This window comes from Panulirus ornatus, chromosome 73, assembly GCF_036320965.1.
Source record: "Panulirus ornatus isolate Po-2019 chromosome 73, ASM3632096v1, whole genome shotgun sequence".
In the NCBI taxonomy this organism is placed as follows: Eukaryota; Metazoa; Arthropoda; class Malacostraca; order Decapoda; family Palinuridae; genus Panulirus; species Panulirus ornatus.
Genome location: NC_092296.1, coordinates 250,430 through 277,500, shown reverse-complemented (window position 1 = coordinate 277,500; position 27,071 = coordinate 250,430). Strand labels below are relative to the sequence as shown.

Genomic DNA, 27,071 nt, shown 5'->3' with positions numbered 1-27,071 from the left:
TATTCAGTCCATTGTGAGGGTCCACGTGTCATGTGTCATGCACGTGTGTTAGGTGTGGGGGGGGGCGGGTCGTGCAGGTTATTAGGGGGGAGAACAGAGAGAGAGAGAGAGAGAGAGAGAGAGAGAGAGAGAGAGAGAGAGAGAGAGAGAGAGAGAGAGAGAGAGAGAGAGAGAGAGGCATCTCAGCTAGGCAGGTCGTCTTTATTCTCTGAGGTGGTCGTCTTTATTCTCTGGGGTGGTCGTCTTTATTCCTTGGGGGGGGGTGGTCGTCTTTATTCTCTGGGGGGGTGGTCGTCTTTATTTTCTGTGGCTGGTGGTCGTCTTCATTCCCTGGGGGGGTGGTCGTCTTTATTTTCTGTGGCTGGTGGTCGTCTTCATTCCCTGGGGGGGTGGTCGTCTTTATTCCCTGGGGGGTGGTCGTTTTTATTCTCTGGGGGGGTTGTGGTCGTCCATATTCTCTGGGGGTGTTGACTGCCGTGCCCGTCCGGAGGGCCACAGCTCCGGGCTGGGTTTTACCGGCACTCCTGTAGTGCCGGATGGTGTGGCAGGACACGGTTCCGGAGCCCGCCCACCCTATGGGTAAAGTGAGCCCCTCAGCTCCTGAAGGAGGCCTCAAAGGGGGAGAGGGAGGCCTTATGTATGTCTTGGGTCGTGTGTGTGTGTGTGTGTGTGTGTGTGTGTGTGTGTAGACCCAGTAAGGCTTGACGGTGTATGGAGGGCTGCTGTGTGGATCTTTGGTCGTGAGGGATGATGGTTGGAGTGGTTGTGTGCAGGTCCCTGTGCTGTGAAGGGAGTGTTGGAGTGCTTAACTGGAGGGCCCTGGGCTGTGAAGGACTGTGAAGATGGTTGTGGGTGGATGAGTCCTGGATGGTTGTGGATGAGTCCTGGATGGTTGTGGGTGAGTCCTGGATGGCTGTGGGTGAGTCCTGGATGGTTGTGGATGAGTCCTGGATGGTTGTAGGTGAGTCCTGGATGGTTGTGGGTGAGTCCTGGATAGTTGTGGATGAGTCCTGTATGGTTGTGTGGGAGGCTGATTGTATGGTTTATGGGGAAAAGGACAGGTTGGTGGTGGACAGCGGCCAGTGATTGGTCTTCTGTAAGGGGTCCTCTGGTCATGGGGAGAGCCTGTTTGAAGTGGGTTTTTCTTTTTTTGAAGGGATCCTGGTTCGAGGCCGGCCCCGTGTGTGGAGGGGTTGGGTCTTGAGGTGTGTGGGGGAAGTGACGTGGAAAGCTGTGAAAAGGGTGGGTTGTGCCCGTGGTCTGTGTGGGGGTGGGGTTGTGCCCCTGGTCTGTGTGGGGGTGGGGTCGTGGTGGGGTCGTGTGTGGGGAGTAGTCGTAGGGAAGGGTGTGTGGCGGTGGATGCACAGGATCCGTTTCCTTGATCCTATGTGGTTTGGGAGTCGTAGGTCGTGACGGGGGTGGTGGAGGTCGTGAGAAATCGTATGGTGATTTAGTGCTGTGGTGGTCGTTCGTACTGTGGTGGATCTAGAGTCGTATTTAAACCAGTGTGTAGGAGTCGTCCTCTGTGTGTGTGTGTGTGTGTGTGTGTGTGTGTGTGTGTGTGTGTGTGGCGTTAATCTGGTCTCTGTAAGCTGGAATGATTGTTAATGAGTGACTGATTCAGGGTGACCAAATCGAAAAAAGTTTTTTTATAGGTTGATGTATTTGATAGATTACACCATCTCTTAGACTGGTATGAGTAAGGGTGTGGTGCACATGTGTATAGATTAGATATAGAAAAACCCAAGGTATTGTTGACTCTGTCCTGTCCTTGGTAAGCCGCTAACTTCTATCTAACACCTAACATGGACGTGATACGATGGTTAGAACTTGGATATTTCTAACACGTTAGGCATGATTTGAGACGGAGAGGAGGGTGTTAGAATATTCGTTCCACGTCCCTCGAAATCTGCACCCACCCACCTTCCATTTTTTTTTCCATGTGATTGCGACCGTGATTTCGAAGACTAACGGAAAAGGAGGTCTCTCGGGGGTCTCCTGTATTACCCCCTATTCCACCCCAAACCCCACCTCTTTACCACACTCCCTTTTCCATATTACTCCCTTTCGCCACCTTTCCCAGGATTACCTCCCCTCCCCCTCTCCCACTTTCAACGCCCGCACCCTTCCCCCGTGTGTGTGTGTGTGTGTGTTCGACCTCCCCACCACTCGCCTTCCTCCCACATATTTTACTCCCCAATCACACGACTCTCCCACACATCCACCCCTCTCACCACGTACTCTCTCCTCCTCCCTCTCGCTCCCCCCCCCCCACAACGCTTATTACCCCCCCCCTCTCTCTCTCTCTCCCCCCCCCCCCAGAACGCTTATTACCCCACCCTCCTCTCACCCTCGTGTGTACACAGTGCCACTCTCACTCCCTCACTCTCCCAGCAGATCGACTTGCACGGTAGCATCCTGGACAAATCGTCATGTGACACTGGTAGTCGTTGCGTGTCCCAGGACGTCGAGATTCTCCTCCGCAAGTCACAGACGCTTATTGACAGGTAAGTAGATGGGTCTGTCCTCTCCTCTTTCCTCTCCCCCCACCCACACCCCTCCCATGGCACCTATTTCAACAGGTGATGGCACCTTCACCTGACCTGGTGTATCTGCTGGGGTGATCTGCCTCCCTTATGTATAGTGTGATATGCCTCCCTTATACATAGTGTGATCTCTGATATGCCTCCCGTATACATATGATAAGCCTCACTTATACGTATGATATGATATGCCTCCCTTAAGGTATGATATGATATGCCTCCCTTATACATATGATATGGCTCCCTTATACGTATGCTATGATATGCCTCCCTTATACGTATGCTATGATATGCCTCCCTCATGCATGCCATGATATGCCTGGCACACAAGGGGGGCCCTTTTGGCAACGCGTTTGTTTAGTTTCGTCAGCATTAAAGCAGGACACATCCTTGTCCCGCCACATTATAGTGCTCCACAACCAGACACTACACGACTGAGGATGTGAGGCTCCTCACTCCAGTGAGATGACAAAGGAAAAGATCAGTTTTTATATGCATTTGACGGACGTGTTCGGGTCGGTACTGGAGTATGGAACCTGGTGCACTCATGAGGTATTATACAGGTCTGTTCTGAGAAGCTCGTGTTAGTGTGAAGGGATTTTCTAACATGACTAGATGGCGCACAGTTATGTACACCTGTTGTGTGGTAGGATAGAGACGGGCACGCCCCCTTTTGTTAGCAGGCACGTCCCCTATTGTGAGCAGGCACGCCCCCTTGTGGTAGCAGGCACGCCCCTTGAGGTAGCAGGCACGCCCCCTTGTGTTAGCAGTGTGGTGACTGCTGGTGATTAGGTGGTGATGGGGGGGAATTATACATCATTAACGATCGCTTGTCATCCCTCAGGTACGACCACCGCAGCGAGGCCAGCAGCGACAACACAGACAACGCGGTCCCGGGCGTCTTCACCAACGCCCTCCACCTCGCGGTCGACTACGGCGCCGCCGACGTGGTGCGGCTCCTGCTGCGGTACGGCGTCGAGCCCAACCGCGGGGGTATGGTCAACATGGGCGGGGGCTGGGGGGTGTCTGTGGGCTGTGGGGGGTCTGTGGGCGGCGGGTGCGTCGGCTCCATGGCCGGGGGGCACTCCCACGGCGCCCGTGCTCGGCTATCCCCAAGGGCTTCCCCCACCAGCGTCCTCAGCGTCGATAGGAGGAGCCTGAATACGGCCCACAGCTTCCTCATGGGCTCTCCATCGCCCCGCTGCTCGCCGAGGGCGTCTCCCAGGGCCTCCCCTCGGGCTTCCCCTCGGGCTTCCCCGAGAGGGTCACCTAGGGCCTCCCCTCGGTGCTCCCCTCGTTCGGGTTCTCCAAGATCTTTCTGCTCTCGACCGTCATCGCCTCTGGCAGGAGGCGACCGAGGGAGCCCCAGGGCGCCCTCGCCCAGGGCCGCATCCCCGATACACTTCGTGCCGCCTCCCATCCCCTACTGCGACCCGGAGGTGCGGCTCCGGCCGCAGGCGTTCCAGCGGCACCAGATCCTGCAGATGCAGCAGCAAGGGACGACGTTCGGGGACGATGACCGGGTCAGGGGTCGTGTGGTGACGTGCGTCCCCGAGCCGGCCAGGACGAGCGGCGGCGGCGTCGGTAGTGGTGGTGGCCACGGCGCCATCCCCTGGCCTGGTGAGGACCCGGCCCTCGCCGGCCTCTCTCCCTCACCGCTCACCACCAGCACCACCACCACAGCCGCCGCCGCCCCTGTCAAGCGAGACAGTCGGCTCGAGTTTAGTGTAGACGATAGGACAGACGTGAGCGTCGACGGCAATAAGAAGCTAAGCAACGCCAAGCCTTTCAAAAACGGGGCCAACGACGATAGATCGCGGGGAGCGTTGGCGAGCGATGGCGCGAGAGGAGGAGGAGGAGGTGGTGTTGGCGGCGGTGGCGGCGTCGTCGTAGGTGCGGCTGTGGCGGGGGGGCCGCCGCCGCCCTGCGGCCAGGAGAAGGGCAGGTCGCCCGGGGCGGTCGAGAGCAAGAGCATCATCAAGGACGACTCCAGGAGGGACATCCTCCGGGAGCAGCGCGACAAGGACGAGAAGATGAAGGAGGCCAGGAAGGAGACGTCGACGCGGCGGGTCTCCTGGGTGCCCGGCGTGACGGACAACGCCGCCGCCACCAGGGACAAGCCCGCGTACAAGAGGAGACACTCGGCGGTGGTCAGGTCGAGCGAGGTCACCTTCCAGCGGCAGAGGTCGTTCTCGCTGGACAGCCAACAGGTAAGCTTCTCGTCTCGTGGAAGGGTCGTTAATGACTATGCATGATGCCAATGGGGTGATAATTACGCGGTGATTAAGCAGTCAGTCATCCACGGTTATTAAACCATCCTCACGCTAGTTCCCAGTCAAAAGACGGTGACGTTTCAGGGGAACAGGTCAGGAGGCTTCGTTGGTGAACGAGACAATGAAAACGGGATGTGCAGCACTGGTTAGCCTCTTGGTGTGGGCTTGTGAAACAGGTTGAGTCTCCCTATCGACCTCTTTTGGCTAAGGCTGCCACACCCACACACACACACACACACACACACACACACACACACACACACACACACACACACACACATACACGCACACACACCTAGAGCCTCTCGTGTGCAGACCCTGGGCCGTAAATAAACAGTAATCTTCACCCGCTGAAGTTTGCGAGAGCCGAGAACACGGGAAAGTTAGAGTCTGCTTATAACTGGTCGCTTTAAGACGGGGCGAGCAACACGCTGTCTCACGCTGGTCACTTCTGCTCCTATATTGAAACTGTTCATGGAGAAAATGTTGCCTCCTATTTTTCCATACTCCTGGTCTTACACGCCTTTATGAGTAGAATCAACCTCACCAGGACCTCGCTCTTAGTAGAACGGCCTTCGAAGACCATACATCAGAGACCCCCTCCCCCCACAATGTCGTTTGGTTTCACCTCGGGAGGATATTAATATCGGCGAGAGTCCAGCGGGAGTCGAACCTCCTCGGAGGTCGTCCAACACCGACAGTAATCATCCATTGAAAGATAAGGTGAAGGAGCGGCCGTGGATCACAGCGACGTGTAGTTCGTGTGGTGTGGTGAGCAAGACACATGGGGGGTCTGTCAGCGGCGGCAGATGTGCTCAGGTTAGCTAGTCAGCGCTGCGGTATGAGCCAGGACCCGTGGCTCCCTCCCTCCCTCCCACGTGTGTGATCTTCGATGTCCCCGTCCCCCAAGGTGGCTCGTGTGTCCCAGGGTGATCCATGGACTCCTGTGACCTTACGCGCTCCGACCTTACGCGCTCCCCCAGGGTGGTTAGTGTCCCCGTCCCCCTAAGGTGGCTAGTGTGTCCCAGGGTCGCCCATGGACTGCTGTGACCTTACGCGCTCCCCCAGGGTGGTTAGAGTGTCCCAGGGTCTCACATGCACTGCCATGAGCATGCACAAGCTCCTCCCTCCACCCCCAGGGTAAGGTAGTGCGACCAAAGGGTCTCCCATGCACCGCCATGAACCTAGCTTTATAAGTGGATTATCAACTCATTGCATTAATGTTTAATTGGTTCATGAATAGTTGAGTTGACTGATGACACCCTTGCATTTTGTTGATTAGGTCCGGCTCGTAATGCAGGGACTTCAAATATGATCTTTTTTTTTTTTTGGTATATATTATTATTATCATGTAGTCTCTCCGACCTTTTTGATGTAGTATGGAGGGAGGATTATATTGATAGCATTGTACACGTTGCTTACGATTAAGTCTTGAATACTTTTTTGAAGCCTTTTCAGAGTAAAGATTTATGTGCTTCGTGGTTGGCTGATAGAGAGTTAATGATTTGATGGAATCAAGCACGACTTTGATACAGGTATCGACTGTGTGTGTGTGTGTGTGTGTGTGTGTGTGTGTGTGTGTGTGTGTTGATGTCGTGTTGATGGTCGTCCTGATACAGCAGGTACGACTGTCGATGCCCGGGTCAGCGTCGTGGCTGGTGGTGCCACGACCCGTCATTTCGACGGAGAACAGCACGACGCGTCTGGCGGAACCTCGGGGTGAGAGGGATCGCTCTGAGCCTCGCTACTTCACCTTCTCCGACGTCCACCCCTGCACCTGGGACGCCAACCCCGCCCACACCGCCGCCCAGGGCGGGGCGGGCCGTGGCGCCTCAGCTGCCCGCTTGGGCGCCGCCCACACCAACATGGGAGGCGTCAGCGACCCGGCCTCCTCCAGGTTCCTGGTGCTCAACCCAGACGTGCCCCGCGAGCGCCTGGTGACCTACACGAGTGCGGAGGGCGCGCGGCTGACCTACGCTGACCTGTACACGCGGGACTACCTCTACACCCTGCCCGTCTTGTTCCTGGCGGCGGCCCGCGGCAACTCCGCCATCACGTACCTCCTGCTGAAGTACGGCGCCGCCCCGTCCGTCACGGACGCCCTGGGCAACACCCCTCTGCACGTGGCCGCGTGCCAGATGAACGTGGCGTGGGAGAGCGTGCTGGACCTCCTGGAGTTCGGGGCGCCGATAGCCCGTCGCAACAGCGTCGGCAACAGAGCTCTCGACCTCCAGCCAGCGTTGGTCAAGTAAGGCTTCTGTGTCCTCTCTTGTTTGAGAAAAAAAAAATCTGGATTATATCATTATTGTGTGTAGTGGTAGTTAACTTGATGAAGACGGCATTACGACGTTCAGAGTATAATGGTCTGTCCTTTGACCTGACCCTCAAAGGTCAGGTGAAGGGCCAAGCCATTATACGAGGACCCTTTAATGTCGTCTTCAAGACTTTCTAATGTCCCCTTTCTTCTGCCTGTCTTGGGTGGGTAACCCACTCTCTCCCGTTACAGACTGCAGGAGCAGCTGGTGCTGGACTGTTTCGCCACGTTCGAACCCCCAGCGAGACCGGATCCCGACCCGGTGACGTCCTCCAACCGCGAGCTGGCCCCAGTGCCCGTCAGGCAGTCGTCCAACCTCCTGCGGCGCCTGCAGGGAGTAGCCAGCCGAGACAAGAACTCCGGCGTCAGCAACAGCTCGAGCCTGAGGGGCCGGGTCACCGGGAGCCGCACGGGCGCCCTCCGAGGGGAGAAGGAGGAAGACAACAGCGTCTCTTCGACGGAGGCCGCCCACCTCCAGTCCTCCGGCAGCGTCAGGAGCCGCGGGGGGTCTGGTCCTGGCCCCGGCAGCGACTACCGCAGCAAGGTACTCCACCACCCATCCTCCTCATCCCTGCCAATAATTGTACAATAGAGAGCGACGCAGTAGTCGTCGCAGTAGCGATAGATCCCAGGTCTACCAGCCAGGCTTCATCCATCGAGCTGGTCAAGGACCACGCAGAGGGTGATGGACGAGACAAGCTTCAACTTTAGAAAGCTCAGTCGTCAGTGTTGCGTTCAGCGTCCGGTCGCGTGGCGTCAAGAGAGATAGAGACACACACACACACACACACACACACATGGGGACACTTCACGTAGTCCCGCCATACAACCTTGGGGAAAAACTATACCGGTGTTGTAAGACGGCTCTGGGTAGTTAGGTGCTCGATAATTACTAGTCGTATTATAGTACCTAATTCAGATAGTCTTCGTGTTGCCAGGTTTGGTTCAAGAAGTTGGTCCATCAATTTCTTACGTGATTTGGGAAGAGAGAGAGAGAGAGAGAGAGAGAGAGAGAGAGAGAGAGAGAGAGAGAGAGAGAGAGAGAGAGAGAGAGAGAGAGAGAGAGAGTTTTAGCGCACTGCTCTTCACCGTTGCCTGAAATTACCATGAATAACTTCGTTTTGACACCCACCCCCCCTCCCTCATCTCGTGTAGAAGGGGGGGGGGGGTAGGATGGTCTTTTAACTCCCACTTCACCATCATTGCCAAACACGTACCCTTCATCAGGTCAGTAAGTGGCAATTAGTTCTTAAAGGAGCTGTTGAGCTGAGAGTTAGCTGTCCCAAGCTCTGCCACTTGGAGGTGATTCTCGTAGTGGCTGGACTGCTGATGTCTCCAGTCATCTTAACGGGCGCTGAAGGCGACGTTGGTGATCATGACTGGTGATGGCAGACAAAGGAACTCCTCCTCCTCCTCCTCCTCTCTCTCCTCCTCCTCCTCCTCCTCCTCCTCCTCCTCCTTCCGCTGTACAGGAGCGCCAGTGATATAATGATGTAACTTCACTGCTCTCCCGTTCGACCAGCCGTTGGTTGGTTATTCCCCGTAGGTGGTAATGCCACCTTCACTCGACCGTTGTCTTCGGACCATCATGCCCCTTAATACCCCTTCACTCGACCATTGTCTTCGGGCCATCATTCCCCTTAATACCCCTTCACTCGACCATGATTGCTATACCATCACCATGGCCCCTTCCTGTGCAATGGTCTGTGTGGGTGTTATGATTTCCTTGAAACATGTTCTCAACGCATTACACATTTTGTTAATCTGTCTCTCTCTCCTACCGTTACTGTGGTCCGTTGATGATCGAAGACCCTCCTTACCCACGTACAAAAGACGTCAGCAAGCAGCACCCGCGATCACGGACGCACAAACGTACAGAGAGGTCCCTGTCTGCACTTACGAACGTACGTAAGCAGTGACACACTCTTCCCCCCCTCCATCAAAGACGTGCGTGGTTATGATAACTCTCCAACAACCACGGACGCGACGCTAAACCTCTCTCTCTCTCTCTCTCTCTCTCTCTCTCTCTCTCTCTCTCTCTCTCTCTCTCTCTCTCTCTCTCTCTCTCTCTCTCACACACACACACACACATGGTCTGTCGTCATGACTTTTTTATGATCCCATTAAAGCAAGTGGAAGATGTAATATCGAGCGTCATCACTGGAGAGTGAACCTGTGTCGCCGCCTTGCTACGGACGAGGAAGCGGAGGACGAACAAATTACCCTGGAGTTAGAGCAGAGAGGAGAGAGGGTGGGAGGGTGTGTGGTGTCGGGAAGGAGGTGTTGTGATATTACAGACGTGGGACCAGAACTTCCCCCTGGGGTAGTATGGGAATATACCCCCCCCCCCAGCAAGTGACACTGGCAAGGCGGGAATAAGCCTGTCCACCAGCTGGGTCTCCCAAGTCGGGAATAAACCTGTTCACCAGCTGGGTCTCCCAGGGAGGGAATAAACCTGTCCACGAGCTGGGTCTCCCAAGGCGGGAATAAACCTGTCCAACAGCTGGGTCTCCCGAGGCGGGAATAAACCTGTCCACCAGCTGGGTCTCCCAGGGCGGGAATAAACCTGTTCACCAGCTGGGTCTCCCGAGGCGGGAATAAACCTCACCTGACACGGGCGAAGCGCAAATGACCCTGTTTTCCTCAGTGTTGTGTTGAGTTCACGCCTGGTTAGCTAGTGTGTGTGTGTGTGTGTGTGTGTGTGTGTGACACCCTCTCCTCCCTACCTCCATGATCGGACAGTAGCTTTGACCAGACCTGAAGCCGTGTGTGGGTCGTGGCTTCGAGACTCGCGAGATCGAACCTTACATCTGACCCGGGTACCCTTTCTTGAAGGGGGTTCTGGAGTCCCTCCCAGGAGCCCCTGCAGCTCCGGGGCTGCGCTACGTTCAGTAGGAGAGAGACGATGGGCTCCTTTTGGAGTGATAAGTGCCTCTGGACGTCGCCAGGGGTGGCTTGCCCACTCGCATGCAGGCAGAGTCCGGTAACACCTGAGTTATATACATAAACATCCATGCCTACCAACAGGAAGATCCATGTAGGGCTATGTAAACATACGAGGCATGGAATTTGACCCCTCACGGGAGATGACCTGGCTTGATCTTTCCTCCCCCACAGGAGCTGACCTGGTTTGACCTTTCCTCCCCCACAGGAGCTGACCTGGTTTGACCTTTCCTCCCCCACAGGAGATGACCTGGTTTGACCTTTCCTCCCCCACAGGAGCTGACCTGGTTTGACCTTTCCTCCCCCACAGGAGCTGACGTGGGAGACCTTGAGCCACCTGGGGAGCCGGAGGAGGATACGTCAGTTGCATGAGGAAGGCATGGACTCTGAGAACGCTGGTGAGTTGACCTGCTGTACTGTGGGGCGCAGGAGGGAGCAGGGAGGGAAGGGTTTGAGGAGGGGAGGGCTGAGGGCTGGTCCTAGTTGGTGTGGGGTGGTGATGTGGTGGGTTGCTGTGGGTGAGGAAGAAAAGAAAAAGGTGATGCTCCTAATGCGTGAAGGGGAAAACATGTGAGGTCTTCTAACGTAAATGTGTTGTTGTGGTATAACCTCCTGTGTCTCTACTGTGCTGTGTTCTACCTCAGTCTGTGGTGTTGTGGTTGTGGTATAACCCCTGTATAACCCCCCCACTGTGTCTCTACATGTTCTGCCTCAGCGTGTGGCTCACTGTGGTGTTGTGGTTTCTGTCTCGTGTGCAGGGAAGACCACAGTGGCCGAGGCCGAGCGCAGCATCGCCCTCCTGAAGCGGTTCACCTCGAGCTCGGAGTGCCTGGGTTTCATCGTCAAGACGCTGCTGGCCTCGGCGTGCAACATTATCGATTTCTACGAACGATGCACCGAGAACCACCTCCACACCTGCTTCAGCTCCCTCCTCCACCACGTGCTCAAGGTACGTGCCACCTGCTCCTCCTGCCTCCACCACACCACGTGCTCAAGGTACGTGCCACCTGCTTCACCTCCCTCCACCACTAACATGGTCAAGGTACGTGCCACCTGCTCCTCCTGCCTCCACCACACCACGTGCTCAAGGTACGTGCCACCGGCTTCACCTCCCTCCACCACAACGTGGTCAAGGTACGTGCCACCTGCTCCTCCTGCCTCCACCACACCACGTGGTCGAGGTACGTGCCACCTGCTCCTCCTGCCTCCACCACTAACGTGGTCAAGGTACGTGCTGTCAACATCACACCTGTTGTTGCTCCCTCACCACACCTCCCAGGGCTTCCTCCCTCACCACGTACGGGTCAGTACGGTGCTCCTCACCTGTTGAATCTCCACACCTGTTCTCCCACCTGCTGTTGGATCTTTGTGGGACACCTGTCATGATAGATAGATAGATAGAGATAGATATAGTGTGTGTTTGTGTAGTATATAGTGTCCTCTTCAGGTTAGGTTCTGAAGAAAGGTTTTAGACAGAAGTGTATAGAAAAATAACGGATGTTAAAAAGAATGCAAACATTCATTTATTTTGGCCTTCAGGAAACTCATCACTGTTCATTGAGTCACTGTTCATTTGAGTCACTGTTCATTTGAGTCTTCGCTGGTTCACTGTCGTGTTAGAACCTGACGAAGGTCTGGGGGAGGAGAGGTTTGACGTATGAGAGGAAGAGGGGAGGGGGATAGGGGGCTGTTGCTTAATCTAATCCTGTAATTGGCAGTTCGTCCCTATAAACCAACCCCCCCCCCTACACACACACACACACACCGTCGCCATGCGCTCCGTGAAAAGTGGCACTACGGGCACACTTTTCCTCCGTTTTCTATCAAGATATCTTTTTTTTTTTTTTAGGTCCATTAGCTTCAGTGTCGCTCGTATGTGCCAGAGTTGATGGAGGGCGGCCGTCGCTCGGGTACGTCCCTTTATCCGAGGGGGGAACACACAATACGGTCAGGCTGGACAAATACCTTCGACAGGTTTGGTCGACCTTAAGTAACTCGCCCGTTAACCTTCGACTGCCTCCCCCCCCCCCCCCTCTTTTTTTTTTGCCCCACGGCCCGTTCGTTAAGCTTTGAGAGAGAGAGAGAGAGAGAGAGAGAGAGAGAGAGAGAGAGAGAGAGAGAGAGAGAGAGAGAGAGAGAGAGAGAGAGTTTAACTGCCATCAGGACTGGTTGTTGGGTCGTCAGGAGAGTACGATCACTCGTGTGTTTACGTGGAGGGAATTTACAGGAGGATAAAGGCCATTTACGTGGAGGGAATTTACCGGAGGATGAAGGCCATTGATAATATTATTTTTACCAGTGGGAAAGCGAGGCAGTATCCGAGAATATGAAACTATGGATATCGAGGTAGAACCAGATACCAGAGTGAAAATCGGAAGTTCGGACTTTGTACTGGTAATTAAATGGGAGGGGGGGGGGGAAACAAACATGTCATGAACACGGTAGGTATACTTTAGCCGGGATGGGTAATCTACACGTTAATTAAAAAAAGTAATTAAACACGAGAGAACGCGTGTTTTTTTTTTATGTGTAAAAAAATATGAATATATATATATATATATATTGAATTATGGGGGGAAAATATTTCTGTAGCGCCGAGAGAGAGAGAGAGAGAGAGAGAGAGAGAGAGAGAGAGAGAGAGAGAGAGAGAGAGAGAGAGAGAGAGAGAGAGAGAGAGAGAGAGAGAAATTATTTACCTTCGAAAAGGACAGGAGATTAAGTACATCGGGGGACAGTTGTCCTTTTTCCCAGCCTTCCGTTCTTGGGGGGGGGTCAGGAGAAACCCCCCCCCCCCCCCGTCCCCCTCCCCCCACTACTGTCGCATCATCACCCTCCTACAAAAAGGGGGGGAGGGGTATGTACATCCGTCCGTGTATGCAAATGTTCCATGTAATATGTGAGGATTGAAAGGGGACTGCGCCTCACTCTTCTCGCGTCCATCAAAGCTGTATAATTCCTTTCGTATTCAACATTTTTTTCTCCTTTTTTTTCATTTTTTTTGCCTTTGTAACTCATGTCCGTAAACAGCCCAGGAGCTGTGGGTAACTTGTATAATTCCTCTGCCGTGTTTTACCTCCTTCCTCTCACTCAATACGATCGTAACGAGGGCCAGGTTCACTATATAGATAAGGAGATAGATAAGATGGATTGATAGATGTTAGATTGATAGCATTGTGCTATCTGGCGATGCGGACGTGGGCAAAACCCGAGGATAATACCCCCACATCGTCCGGGTATAACCACGTAACCACGCAAAGGAAATGGCTAAAACGTTATGATATATCATAATCAGGATCTCAAAAACAGTGACTGTAGGAAGGCATTGTAGACGTAGACCAAACACGACAGTTTCTAGTGCTCTTGAACGCGTGAGAACACACCGGATGCATGTAATACATTGAACGAAACTGTAATTGCCACTTTTTTTCGCGCTTGGCGGGAGTTTTAGGGGTTTAAAAGCACAGCTTAAGGGATTAGATCCGGCTTAAAGATATCAAATAGTGCTTGGAATCGCATCCGGCTGCAGCTTCAGGGAATTAAACACAGCTTAAGGGATTAGGTTCAGCTTAAAGATATCAAATAGTGTTCAAAACATCTTCACTTTGGGATTCATTCAGCTGTGGAAACTGACCTAGAATCATTTCCCTTCCGGTTTAAAAGCATTTTGGGATGTTTGACACTACTCTGCAGTTGAAAATGGGGAAAAACTGGATTTTCAGCATAGACCTATATTAGCCAGCTAATTAGCATATCTTTTTATCCTCATACATTCCACCGGTCTATTGAGAATGACGAGGCTAATTAGCGGACGATCTGATTGCTTAAGTGAAGTTCATCAAGACTCGTTCTCGTGGAAATGGATTGGTGGGCCATTTTGATTCAATGCCTGGCAACGGATATGCCCCATCGACTTTCTGCAAAGTAGATGGGGATTAAAAACAATATGTTTTCGCCATATATGTAAGTAACTCAGACTATATACATTTTTATTTTGTTTTATTGTCCATTTACTGTCCCAAACGAATCTCTAAAATATACCCCAGTAAAAACATATTGAAATTGGCGTTTGGGCGTGTTGAGCCGTTCTACATGCTTGTGTCAAGCGCCGAGTCAGTCGGCTGCGCAATAAAGGAACGGCGTACAAACCTTCTTCGTAGGGATGAGGACGAAGAAACATTAGAATTAACGTATCCCTCCGTTGAGAAGTAAAGTATTTTATTGCCCCCACGTTTGACAGAATTATGAATACCTATGACGGGAGTAGGTCTCGTACAGCTTAAAGCTTATAGAAGAGCTTGCAGCATGCGAAAACCCCAGAAACCATCATAATGCCGGCAACAGTGATACACAGACCCCCCCTCGCCCTTCCCCCCACAGAAAACGGCGAATCATTGTTTACATGGTTCTAACCAGTGCCAGTGAAGGTCAGAACTTGAAAAGGAGGAAAAAAAATGAACGTTATCGGATGTCTGTGGCTCTGTATCGGCGGAGGAGGAGACTCGAACGAATCATTGCTATCGGGATTCGAACCCCACTTCCGCATATAAAGCACCGTTACTAAGGAGCTTTTGTTACCTGGATTCTCGCCCCTGATTCGCCTTGGGAGGACATCAGAGAGTCAGGATTGTCGGCGTCCTTGACCCACATTAGATTATCTGTCCGTTCGAGGTCGGGAGGCGTAGATGGCCATAGAGGGCGGCTGTCCAGGCGAGAGAGAGGGGAGGAGGGTGATGGTGGTCGGGTGGTGGTTGGGTGATGGTGGTTGGGTGATGGTGGTTGGGTGATGGTGGTCGGGTGGTGGTTGGGTTGGGTGGTGGTGGTCGGGTGGTAGTGGTTGGGTGGTGATAGCGGGGTGTGTGTTGGCTGTGTCAGCGGCGACGCTCTCCCCCGGCATTACCGTCACTCCAGTCAAGCGAAAGGTCAAGGGTCAGAGAGAAGGAGGGAGAGAGAGAGAGAGAGAGAGAGAGAGAGAGAGAGAGAGAGAGAGAGAGAGAGAGAGAGAGAGAGGAGGAGGGAGGCTGGTGGGGTTCGAGAGGGTAGGGTCGAGGCCTAAAACCCCCTCAGCTCGACTCGCAACTTCACGACGGCTGCTGCGCTCCATCCCGTAGGAGGGCGAGGAAGTCCGCTAAGGTGGTGGTGGTGGTAGTGGGGGGGGGGGGGGGTTGTTACCCACTCGTCTTTGCCTCCCTCCTCCCTCCTCCCTACCCCAACCCACTCCCCCTTTTCCCCACGCGCCCCGCTCTTAAACCAACGGGGTTGTTGGTCTGGGGCGTTTGCCTTCAACAACTCTTCTCTCTCTCCCGCCGCCCCGCCCCCCGGCAGAGGCTATATCGGGCTTGTAAAACAGCGGTGTGCCGGTGGTGGGGGGGGCGGGCCCCCCCTTGTCATCGGGAATGTTATCGGTCGAGTTGTTATCGGATAAAAAAAAAAAAAAGAAGAAAAGCGGATGTGTTGCCCGGATGAAACCGTAACGTAACTACATGGGATTGGTTTATGGGATTACCGTGTGGCCATTACGTCACTTGCACCCGCTCATTATCGGCGACGTGATATAGTTTATATGTATTGAGCTGTATCGGCGTTATCGGACCACCTGTGTCGCCCCTGTGTAGCTAGACCGATTACTATGCTATGTGATCCGGGATGAAAAGCTCAACACAGCGCTGGTAAATGGCAGTGACTGAGGTCGTGGGATGTGCAACAACTGTTTTGGCGATGCTGCATAACATAGCAGGTGCTGCATAACATAGCAGGTGCTGCATAGCATAGCGCGTACTGCACAACATAGCCAATACTGCATAACATAGCCAGTACTGCATGACATAGCCGATGCTGCAAAACATAGCCGGTACCGAAGAACATAGTCTATGCTGGATAACATAGCCGATACAGGATAACATAGCCGATACTCCGTAATATCACATATTGGACTCTTACTTATCATGGCGGAGGCTGTACAACAGAGCGGTTGCTACAGCATAGCGGACGCTGCTTAGTATAGTGGACGGTGCTCAACATAGCGGGCTGGTCTCGGCTCGGATGGAGCAATTAGTGTCTTGCAGGAGAGAAGGTGATCGTTAGCGAGTGATTAGTCATTCACGGTGATTACAAGTCTTGGAAGGGGACCCGAGATGGATGACAATCAAGCGAACAACGAAATTCCGAAGGTAATCGTATGATTACACTTTACCTCGAAGTACGCACGCACGCACGTACGTACGTGCGTATGTATGTACGTAGAGAGAGAGAGAGAGAGAGAGAGAGAGAGAGAGAGAGAGAGAGAGAGAGAGAGAGAGAGAGAGAGAGAGAGAGAGAGAGATGGGGAGATAGATAGATAGATAGCTAGAGAGAGAGAGAGAGAGAGAGAGAGAGAGAGAGAGAGAGAGAGAGAGAGAGAGAGAGAGAGAGAGAGAGGTTAAAGGGAAGGGATGACTACTGTAGAGGGAGGGGAGGGAGGGGGCGTAGAGCATTTCCCTCCTGCTCCTCCCCTCCTCCCTCCTGAGGGATGTGTTCGTGTGACGGGTGGACAGTCGATGTGTGTGTGTGGGGGGGGGGGGGGGGGACTCTGTATTTGCCTGTCAAGGCAGGTGGATGTGATGTGGATGAGGAGGCACAAGAGTGGCGGATGAGAAGAGGGAGGCAGGCAGGTGGACGTAAGGTGGATGAGACGTGCGAGTTGGCGGATGAGAGACATAAGGAAGGCTTGTCTCAAGGCTCAAATTTACCCGCTGGTTTAATGCAGCTTGAAGGGTGTTGGGGGGTGGGGGTGGGGGGGGGGAGAAGGAAGGAAGGGAGGGAGGGTGGTTTAGGTTTAATGGCTGTGTATTTCAACCATCATTAGCCAGCGAGGCAGCAGAACGCAGAAGCTGTTGTATTGACACTAATACATCGTAGTATATCCCAGCTCTGTTGGTGTGCTGGTGGCGGTGGCTTACGTGCAGCAAGGGAGGTAGGGAGGGAGAGAGAGAGAGAGAGAGAGAGAGAGAGAGAGAGAGAGAGAGAGAGAGAGAGAGAGAGAGAGAGAGAGAGAGAGAGCGTTCGCCCGGAGGTAGATGACTGTGGTGTGAAGTACATACGCGCGCACACACACACACACACACCCACACACACACACACACACACACACACACACACACACACACACACACATTCTCTCTCTCTCTCTCTCTCTCTCTCTCTCTCTCTCTCTCTCTCTCTCTCTCTCTCTCTCCCTGGGGAGTTTAATAACTGGGGCTGGGGAGTTGAGGGGTGGGGGGCCAGGCTGGAGCTGGGGTTAGGGGTACTTTTTGACCCCCCCCCTCCGCACCGACCAGTACTCGTCCCGGACGAGTTCTTCCCACATATAACCTTCGATGTACAAGACCTTTGTCCCTGTTCGTTCAAAAGGAGGAAGAAAACGTACCTGGGAAGAAAACGTACCTTGGAAGAAAACGTACCTCGGGAGAAAACGTACCTTGGAAGAAAACGTACCTCGAAAGAAAACGTACCTCGGAAGAAAACGTACCTCGGAAGGAAACGTACCTCGAAAGAAAACGTACCTCGGAAGGAAACGTACCTCGAAAGAAAACGTACCTCGGAAGGAAACGTACCTCGGAAGAAAACGTACCTCGGGGTCCCCCTTCTTTATGTCTCATTAGACAAGATTTTCTTGTTCTTCTTTTCTTCTTGATCTGGAAGTCCAGATTGAAGTTGGCACGTCACCTCGGTGTGGTGTGTAGGGGACTCCAGAGCTGCGTCTTGTGGACCGGTTCTTCACAAGACGGGCGTCTCGCTCTGCCGGCCCGGTCCTTGGTCCTCAGTGTGGCCCGGACCACCTCCTCCACCCTCCCCACCTCCCCACTCCCCCACCTCCTCCACCCTTCCCACCTCCTCCACCTTCCCCCAGTGTACAGTCCAGACTTCCTATTAAGACAGTCCTTCCACGGCGTCCGGACTCTGGCGTCCGGACTCTGGCGTGCGCCTGAAAGCGAATGTGTGTGTGTGTGTGTGTGTGTGTGTGTGTGTGTGTGTGTGTGTGTGTGTGGACTCTGGAAAAAAAAAACCCATCCCCCAACACACCCACCAATCCCTCCCTCGCTCCTTCCCTCCCTCTTCCTTCCATCCGTCGCTCCTTCCCTCTCTCGCTCCTTCCCTCCCTCTTCCTTCCATCTGTCTCCCTCCCTCACCACCCCCCCTCATCACACACACACACACACACACGCACACACACAGGCACGTAGAATCTCATCAGCTTCCACAAAGAGGTGCAATTTTCAGTATGCTTTGAGCGACTGGGTTCGCCAAGCTCTGTGAAGAGACGTTGCTTGCTTCCGACCGCTCCTTTGCGACAGGATCTCACCGTCCACCCACACACCCTCAGCCCGAGACTGCTAGGGGGAGCGGAGAAGTCACCAGCATAAAGTGGTGTGGTAGTAGTAGTAGTAGTAGTAGTAGTAGTAGTAGTAGTAGTAGTAGTAGTAGTAGTAGTAGTGGCAGAAGGAGGAGTAGTAGTAGAAGTGGTAGTTGTAGTTGTAGTAGTAGAAGTATGGTAGTTGTGGAGATGGTGGCTCATAGAGAAGAGAAAGGTACTTCGGACCAGTTGTTATTATTGTTATTATTATTGTTATTGTTATTATTATTATTATTATATTATTATTATTATTATTATTATTATTATTATTATTACTATCATCATCATTATTATTATTATTATTATTATCATCATCATTATATGGGTATGAAGGCGTGTTATTCAACCTGGCCAGTAAAGGGCCAGAGGTCGGAGGTCGTACCGTCGTGCTCAAGGGTTCGTACCGTCGTGCTCAAAGGTTCGTACCGTCGTGCTCAAAGGGTCGTACCGTCGTGCTCAAGGGTTCTTACCGTCGTGCTCAAGGGTCGTACCGTCGTGCTCAAAGGGTTCGTACCGTCGTGCTCAAAGGGTTCGTACCGTCGTGCTCAAAGGGTAGTACCACCTTACTCAAAGGGTCGTACCGCTTCACTCAAAGGGTCGTGCCGTCGTGCTCAAGGGTTCGTACAGTCGTCCTCAAAGGGTCGTACCGCCTTACTCAAAGGGTCGCACGTTTGTACTCAAGAGGCGTACCGTCGTGCTCAGAGAGGGGGTCGTACCGTCGTGTCGTGCTGGTCGTTCGTGCCGGCAGAAACTCAGCTTGACGTACGCGTCACGCCAGCGGGAGACCCGGGGCTGAACCGTCTCAGTTGGGCTCCCACACGACACTGTGTCAACCTGGACTGTGTCACATCATGCCTGGGGAGGAGGAGGAGGAGGAGGGGAAGGTGGGCTGGGGATGGGAGAGAGAGAGGGAGGCCGGGGTAGGGAGGGGGAGCGGGGAGAGGGGGGGGGGGCAAGGACGACGTGTCACTCAGCCAGAGAGAGAGAGAGAGAGAGAGAGAGAGAGAGAGAGAGAGTCATACATACATACATACATACATCCGTGTTGCCAAACCCACCCACATCCCTTCATTATCTTCTTCATCATCATCATCTTCTTCATCATTATCATCATCATCATCTTCTTCATCATCTTCTTCATCATCATCATCATCATCATCATCATCATCGCGCCCTTACCAAACTCTGCGGAGTTACGTACCCGCGTTTCACTGTGTCCTTTTCTTCCCCCCCGGCCCCCCGCGCCCCTCCTCTAGCAAATATAACCTTGTAATGACCCTAATTACCAGGCCACACGAGGCGGGCGACAGACGTAAGGTCATACAACGCACGCTCTCGACTTTGCGTACACATACGCTGGAAGTATGACGTACGCAAGGAAGGGTGAACAGATCTGTTCCTGTAAACAGGGAAGGATGAACAGATCTGTCCCTGTGAACGTGAAAGGGAGAACAGATCTGTTCCTGTGAACTGGGAAGGAAGAACAGATCTGTTCCTGTGAACGTGAAAGGAAGAATAGCTCTGTTCGTGTGAACAGGAAAGGGAGAACAGGTGTTCTAGAGGAAAAGAAAGGAAGAACATATGTGTTCTTGTGAACATGAAAGGAGAACAGATGTGTCCTTGTGAACATAAAAGGAAGAACATATGTTCTTGTTAACGCAAGGTACCCGTTCATATTATCTTACCACATTTAAGAAAAAAAAAATATATATTTTTTAGATTTATTTTTCGCCATGGTTGTGACCACCCCGCCCCACCCTGTCCCTGGTCGGGTCAAGAGCGGAGTGTGACCTCGTGGGGGTCAGTCACGTGACACTGAAGGTCAAAGCTAAGAAGCAAGTACATAAAGGGGGGGGGGGGGTTAAGAAGTTACAAGTGACCCTCTGGGAGTCGAGTGTAAACCTCGGGTTCACACAAAGGTAAACTGCAGAGAGAGAGAGAGAGAGCGCTCGCGCGCGCAGGGCGTGGGTGGGTATAGAGTTTACCCTTGTAGGGTAAACAAGTTAGCCAAGCAGCCGGTGCTGTGTAAACTTGACACAAGCCTAAGTAAACCAGAGAACAACTTTGGTGGAAATTAATTTAGGTTGGGTTGAAGAGTTTTTAAAACTTCTTTTTTTTTCCCTTTTTTTTTTTTTTAGGGAGGAAGGTTTTGTTTCTTGTTTAGATTTGTGATGAACAAGGGCAGTGTGTGTGTGTGTGTGTGTGTGTGTGTGTGTGTGTGTGTGTGTGTGTGTGTGTGTACGTGTGTGTGTGTGTGTGTTAAAATAGTCTGATGTCTTGGCAGGTTTTATTTTTTCAATTTTCCAAAAGAAGGAACAGAGAAGGGAGGCCAGGTGAGGATATTCCCTCAAAGGCCCAGTCCTCTGTTCTTAACGCTACCTCGCTAATGCGGGAAATGGCGAATAGTATGAAAGAAAAGAAAGAAATATATATATATATATATATATATATATATATATATATATATATATATATATATATATATATATATATATATATATATATATCGTTGTACTGAAGGATTGAGACACCGAGTGAGTGGTGAGATCCGTGGCTCCGGGCCCGGACCCGCAAACCCGGGACCGGAGTTAGCGGGTCCGGCAGTCTGCGCCCCGCCCGGCTCCGGCGAGACTGATTGTGCTGTCATGTTACGCGAGCGGCAAGACGGCTTCATCTACGATCCAGCTGGGGGAGGGGGGGAGTGTTTGGGGAGAGGGGGAAGGGGGGCTAGTGATGTTGCAAGTTTCTCGCGTGTTTCGTAAATGATCGTTTGCTGTTCAAAAAGCCGTGGGGGAAATTTCCTCCGCGTGTTGGCAGATTACATCGCTCGTCGTCTGTGTCCTCGCGAATGATTGGGGGTCAGCTGTAATTAGCAAAAGTTGAGACTGGGATGGGTAGTTTATAATTGTGTTTGAATTAGGGCCCTTTTTTTTGGCGTTTTAAAATGACTTTTTTTTCATATAGGGCCAAAAAAGGCTTTTTTTTCCCTGGTTATTGGTAGAGTTTTGTATTCATGACGTCTCTAAAATTCTCTTTATTATTTAGTGTAAATGGATGATTTATTGTGTAAACGCGTATGTAAATCACATTCATTGTGTAAACGCGTATGTAAATCACATTCATTGTGTAAACGCGTATGTAAATCACATTCATTGTGTAAACGCGTATGTAAATCACGTTTATTGAACTATTTCTGAAAAAAACCGAATCATTTAAAATCGCTATGAACCACAGGGTCACTGAAGGTAAATCATTAATTACGGTTTATGTAAATGTGATCGTTACACCACTTTCTTCCCTCTTCTGCGGGTAAGACGAGACTCTACACACCACAGACTTCGTAATTGTACCACGCCTGTGTCATCCACCACCACACAGCTACCTCCACCACACAGCCGTCTCCACCACACCGCCATCTCCACCACACAGCTATCTCCACCTCACCGCCACCTCCACCACACAGCCATCTCCACCTCACAGCCACCTCCACCACACAGCCACTTCCACCACACAGCCACCTCCACCACACAGCCATCTCCACCACACAGCCATCTCCACCACACAGCCACTTCCACCACACAGTCATTTCCACCTCACAGCCATCTCCACCTCACAGTCACCTCCACCCCACAGCCATCTCCACCACACAGCCACAACCACAGCACCTACCACAACCATCATTTTTAACCACACCCCCGCCATGGTTTGGTCAGACCAGGAAACCATACGTGTTAGTTGAACCCAAAGGAGGGGAAGGTATGGAGTGTGGCAGGTAATTGCTGCCGAAGATAACACAGATTACTTGATCTTTTGTTATCAAAATGATAACCTCTGGGTAAGGTAAGATATTCCCGCTGAGATAACACTTATCAGCGGGGTAGGCCCTACGGTACGATTTGAACACGGAGCAGTAAATGATAACCTCGGAGTTAAGTTGGCGTTATGCTTGCCAAGATAACGCTTATCAGTAGGCCTCTGTACCATCTATTAGGCTGGTTATCGTCGCCAAGATGGCACTGATGTGGACCCACCGTTGTAGCAGTGAATGATAAGGGAGGTCATCCTCGGTCAAAGGTAAAGGCAGTAGGAGCCCTTGTGTAGGTGTGACTGATGGGTGATTGATGACCTTACGTGTGTATACGCTTCTCACGAGGCCTCTGTGTCTCTGTCGTGTTGCAGAACATCCTGGAGGTGCTGTGCGGGAGCGGGACCAGCAGCAGCAGCAGCAGCAACGAAGGAGCGGGCAGCGCGGAGGGCACGGGTGGAAGCGGCGGCGGAGGCGGAGGAGGAGGAGGAGGAGGCGGCGGAGGCGGAGGAGGCGTGGGCGGTGGTGGCGGCGGTGGAGGCGGGGCGCCCTCGGCCTCCCTGGCGGGCACGGCCTGCGGGCGGCGGGAGGCTGCGGCTGCCGTGTGCCTGCTGGTGAGGCTGTGCGCCGCCCTCCTGGCGGGCGTGCAGGAGCTGCAGTTCACGGCCATGACCACGCTCAACAAGATCATCGACGCCGCCGTCGTCCACCGCATCGGCGACCTCCTCATCGACCTCGACAACCACCTCCTGCCGCCGGGCACCGACAGGTAGGTCCTGAGGGCTTTGGGGTACCGACAGGTAGGCCCTAGGACCCCAGGGCACCGACAGGTAGGTCTGAGGACCCCAGGGCACCGACAGGTAGGTCTGAGGACCTCAGGGCACCGACAGGTAGGTCTGAGGACCTCAGGGCACCGACAGGTAGGTCCCTAGGACCCCAGGGCACCGACAGAGGGAGATCCTGGTAAGTGCACCCCAGCAGACGGTGACTCCGACAGACCTATACATGTATGACTTCTGCTTACCTACTCTCTCTCTCTCTCTCTCTCTCTCTCTCTCTCTCTCTCTCTCTCTCTCTCTCTCTCTCTCTCTCTCTCTCTCTCTCTCTCTCTCTCTCTATCTCCCCCTCCCTGCGGTGAGCGGTCCAGGCCGACCAGCCCGCCCCTACCTCATAGAAAAGTCTCTTTGTGGCTACACTTTGATAGGTCCTCGAACCCTCGCCTCACACACACACACACACACACACACACACACACACACACACACACACACACAGCCACACACACACGAGACTGGGCCACCCGCCCCCCCCCCTTACGAGTACAGAACACCCTCCCAGTACAGTACAGGTGGGTAATTTACCTGTACACCTTTTCGCTTCTTCTTCCCTCTCCAACACGACCCTCCCCAAAGCGCAGCGGCGGCGGCCCCCCCTCTCCCACACTCCTCCGTCACGCGTGGAGGATCAAACAGGCATCTGCCACACCACTCCAGTATTCATGGCTTCGTCAAGCTTCCCCCCCTACTCCACCCCACCCCACCGCTGGGCCCCCCTCCCCCCTCCCCCAAAAAAAAGAAATTGTAGTGTGGTGGAGTGCCCGAGCTGCCGTGTGTGTGTGTGTGTGTGTGTGTGTGTGTGTGTGGAAGCATGTGTTGAGGTAATCACACACACACACACACACACACACACACACACACACACACACACACACACACACACATTGAGAGAGAGAGAGAGAGAGAGAGAGAGAGAGAGAGAGAGAGAGAGAGAGAGAGAGAGAGAGAGAGAGAGACTCCACTTCCATTTCGCGATGGTAACTGGAAACAGGTCGCCTTCATCGCCCACTGACTTGAGACTCACCGCCATAAACAGTGGCGCGTTCACCTCCCACTCCGATGAGTCAGGGACGCCTTCGTTTGAGTCCGTGAATTCGTATTCATCCCCGAGCCGTGGGCTTGGACTCTCCTCCTCTCCTCTCCCTTCCCAACCTCCAATGTGTTGATGAAGCAAGCAGGTCACCGGTAAGACGAGGTGTTGCGCACCGTCATTCGGGAGTTGATATCAGTTGGTGACTGATGTGGGGGCCGTGTGGTCCATATTAGGGGAAGGGGGTTGAGGAGGAAGGCCAGCAGATGACTGGCGTGGAGGTGGACCAGGGGACCTTCGTGTGTGTGTGTGTGTGGGGCACTGGTGGTGTGGTTGCCTTAATTTGCACGGAGGTGTGGGAGTAATTACATGGTCATGGGGGTGTGATTACATGGACATGGGGTAATTACACGGATGCGACGTGGGGGGGGGGGTGTGCTTTGCATGGATGGAAAGGGGGGATGGGGTGAAGGGGGGTGTTTAAGGACAGCCAGTGCCCATGGAAAGCTCAATTATGTATTGACGTGGTGCATGTATTGCTGTGGGTGTTTGAAGGGGGGGTGTTTAGAGGGCTCTCTCTCTCTCTCTCTCTCTCTCTCTCTCTCTCTCTCTCTCTCTCTCTCTCTCTCTCTCTCTCTCTCTCTCGACTCCCCCCTCCCCACACCCCACACCCTCCCACTACTCTTAATATCAACTTCCCAGCAGGCAAACTTGACTTGTATATATATAAAAAAGTTCCGTCTTGCTTCATTTTGCCCTCCCTCCCTCCCTCTCCCCCCACACAACACCACACACACACACACACACACACACACACACACACACACACACACACACCCCGACGACTCTCATCTCTCCCCAGGCAGCAAGCACCCCAGCTCGCCCATGTCCCCGGCAGCCGGGGTGACGCCCATCTACCATGACGTTACCCGCTGGGCTCGTGTGTTGGTGGAGAGAGAGAGAGAGAGAGAGAGAGAGAGAGAGAGAGAGAGAGAGAGAGAGAGAGAGAGAGAGAGAGAGAGAGAGAAGCGACATCAAATGACCTTGTGTTGACACACAGGGTAGTTAGATGGTGAGGTGGCGTGTGTTGTCCTTGTTGGTCGAGAGGCTGGTAGACTGGCCAGCGACCACATTGGCGTGTGTCTGATGGGGATGTGAAGATATGTGATGATACACAGGACAGACCCGTATTGAGGAGACACGGAAGTGCTCATTTAGAAACTGTAGAATCCTTGCATTGTTCCGTCTCGTACCTTTCCAAAAAAGACTTTGCCTCATCTAAATCAGCTGCTCAGTCCCCCTAGGTAATTGCTGCTGACCTCCTGTTAACGAGCGGGTAACGAGGCGCGTGGTTGTGAATGTTTGGGCCAGGCACTCACAATTGCCGGGGGGCGCCTGTCATGCACCTAATTAAACAGTTGGACATTAATCACGTGGTTAGCTTTTCTTGCTGAGTGATTGGGCATAAGTGATTAGTTACGTATACCAATTACATCGTCCGGTAGTTTGGCCTGATCTGTGTTGTTAGTGTGGTTATGTACCCCTCACCCTCACGTTAGTGTGAGACTGGACGTGTTCAAGTGTGTGTTTCTCAGACGCGCTAAGGTCGTGTGTGTTTCTCTGGCCTTTGCTTGTTGAACCAGCTGGTGTTTTGTGATGACGTAAGGAACGGGTTAATGTGGCGAGTTTCTTAACTCTCTTTGAGTTGAATCACCAGGGCGTCTCGTTGACTGGACAGTTGTAATAACGTATGATTCAAGGATTATAACCGGTAATAACATTCTCAGTAAGGTTGTAAGAACAGATTAAAGATTACATAGTTAAGGTTGTAACAGTGGGAGACTAAAATCCTCAGTCAGTATTGAACCAACGGTGACAAAGTCCAAGTCCATAAACGGGAGGTGGTTCATAACGGGACCAACGGTGATAAAGTCCTCAATAAAGATTGTAACAACGGAAATAAAGTCCATAAACGGGAGGTGGCTCATAACGGGACCAACGGTGATTAGAACTCAGGGACTTTGCTGATAACGATATGTTATCAGCATCTCACGGCCTGGCGTTGCCGAGCGGAGGTGATGTCTTTTCGTGTTGTGGCATTGACGGCGGTGGAGGGCGCTGCTGGGATTGCCCGGGGATATGTTGTCCCACACCCCTCCCGCGTCGAGTCCCAGGGTCCCCACTCTCTCTCTGGTACTTTTCATCCTTGTGTGTGTGTGTGTGTGTGTGTGTGTGTGTGTGTGTGTGGTAGGAATGGGAACGTACGCCCCTGTGAACCAGTGATGGACCAGGGTCGCCTTGTGACCTCGGGATTTACGTTCCCTGCGAACGGCAGAGAGGGACGGGGTGGAAGGGAGGGAAGGGAGGAATCGGTTGTGATACACATGACTACAACACCGCAGAATACAACATGGTCTCGCCCCGTGCAGAGGGGAGGCGTCCGACATGCCACCCGCCCCGACCCGCCCCGCCCCGCCACGCCCCTCTTCCCCGCCCTTAAACAGTAATATCTTATAAAAATAAGGGGGAGGGGGTTAGTTTCGGGTGCTTATTAAACCCGTAACTCTCACAGTTGATGTAATTACGGGGCCGGACCGCGTTATCTGCTGGGCTGGTGATGCCCCTAGCCCAGTAGGAGACGGTGGTTGTGGTTGTGGAGGGGTTATGAGGCATCATGGTTGTAGTAATGGCAGTTCGGTTTCATTCAGAGGTGTTGTTGTTGTTGTGGTTTCCAGGACGTGTCGATGGTTACGTGTTGTTGGTAGAGCTGGTAGACTTGGTGTTGGGTGTCTGGTAGACTCGGGCGTGGGTGTGGGCGACTGGTGGCCTCACAGCATGACCCGATGATAAGGGCGTTGCACGGCAGTCATCCCTCACAACGACCATTGGCCCTCACCCCTCACTCTGCCTCCCCACCTCCTCACAAAACTACCCTCAC

General features: G+C 53.0%; 1 protein-coding gene across 1 annotated transcript in view; it reads left to right on the top strand.

Moving 5' to 3' along the window:
• LOC139748354 (uncharacterized) overlaps window positions 1-27,071 on the top strand; it is a 306,050-nt gene that overhangs the window by 252,426 nt on the left and 26,553 nt on the right. Inside the window, exons 5-11 of the mRNA XM_071661435.1 lie at window positions 2,398-2,507; window positions 3,388-4,753; window positions 6,436-7,064; window positions 7,323-7,674; window positions 10,384-10,471; window positions 10,832-11,022; window positions 22,642-23,036. Coding sequence (XP_071517536.1) covers window positions 2,398-2,507; window positions 3,388-4,753; window positions 6,436-7,064; window positions 7,323-7,674; window positions 10,384-10,471; window positions 10,832-11,022; window positions 22,642-23,036 — 3,131 coding nt within the window. The remainder of the gene's footprint in view (window positions 1-2,397; window positions 2,508-3,387; window positions 4,754-6,435; window positions 7,065-7,322; window positions 7,675-10,383; window positions 10,472-10,831; window positions 11,023-22,641; window positions 23,037-27,071) is intronic.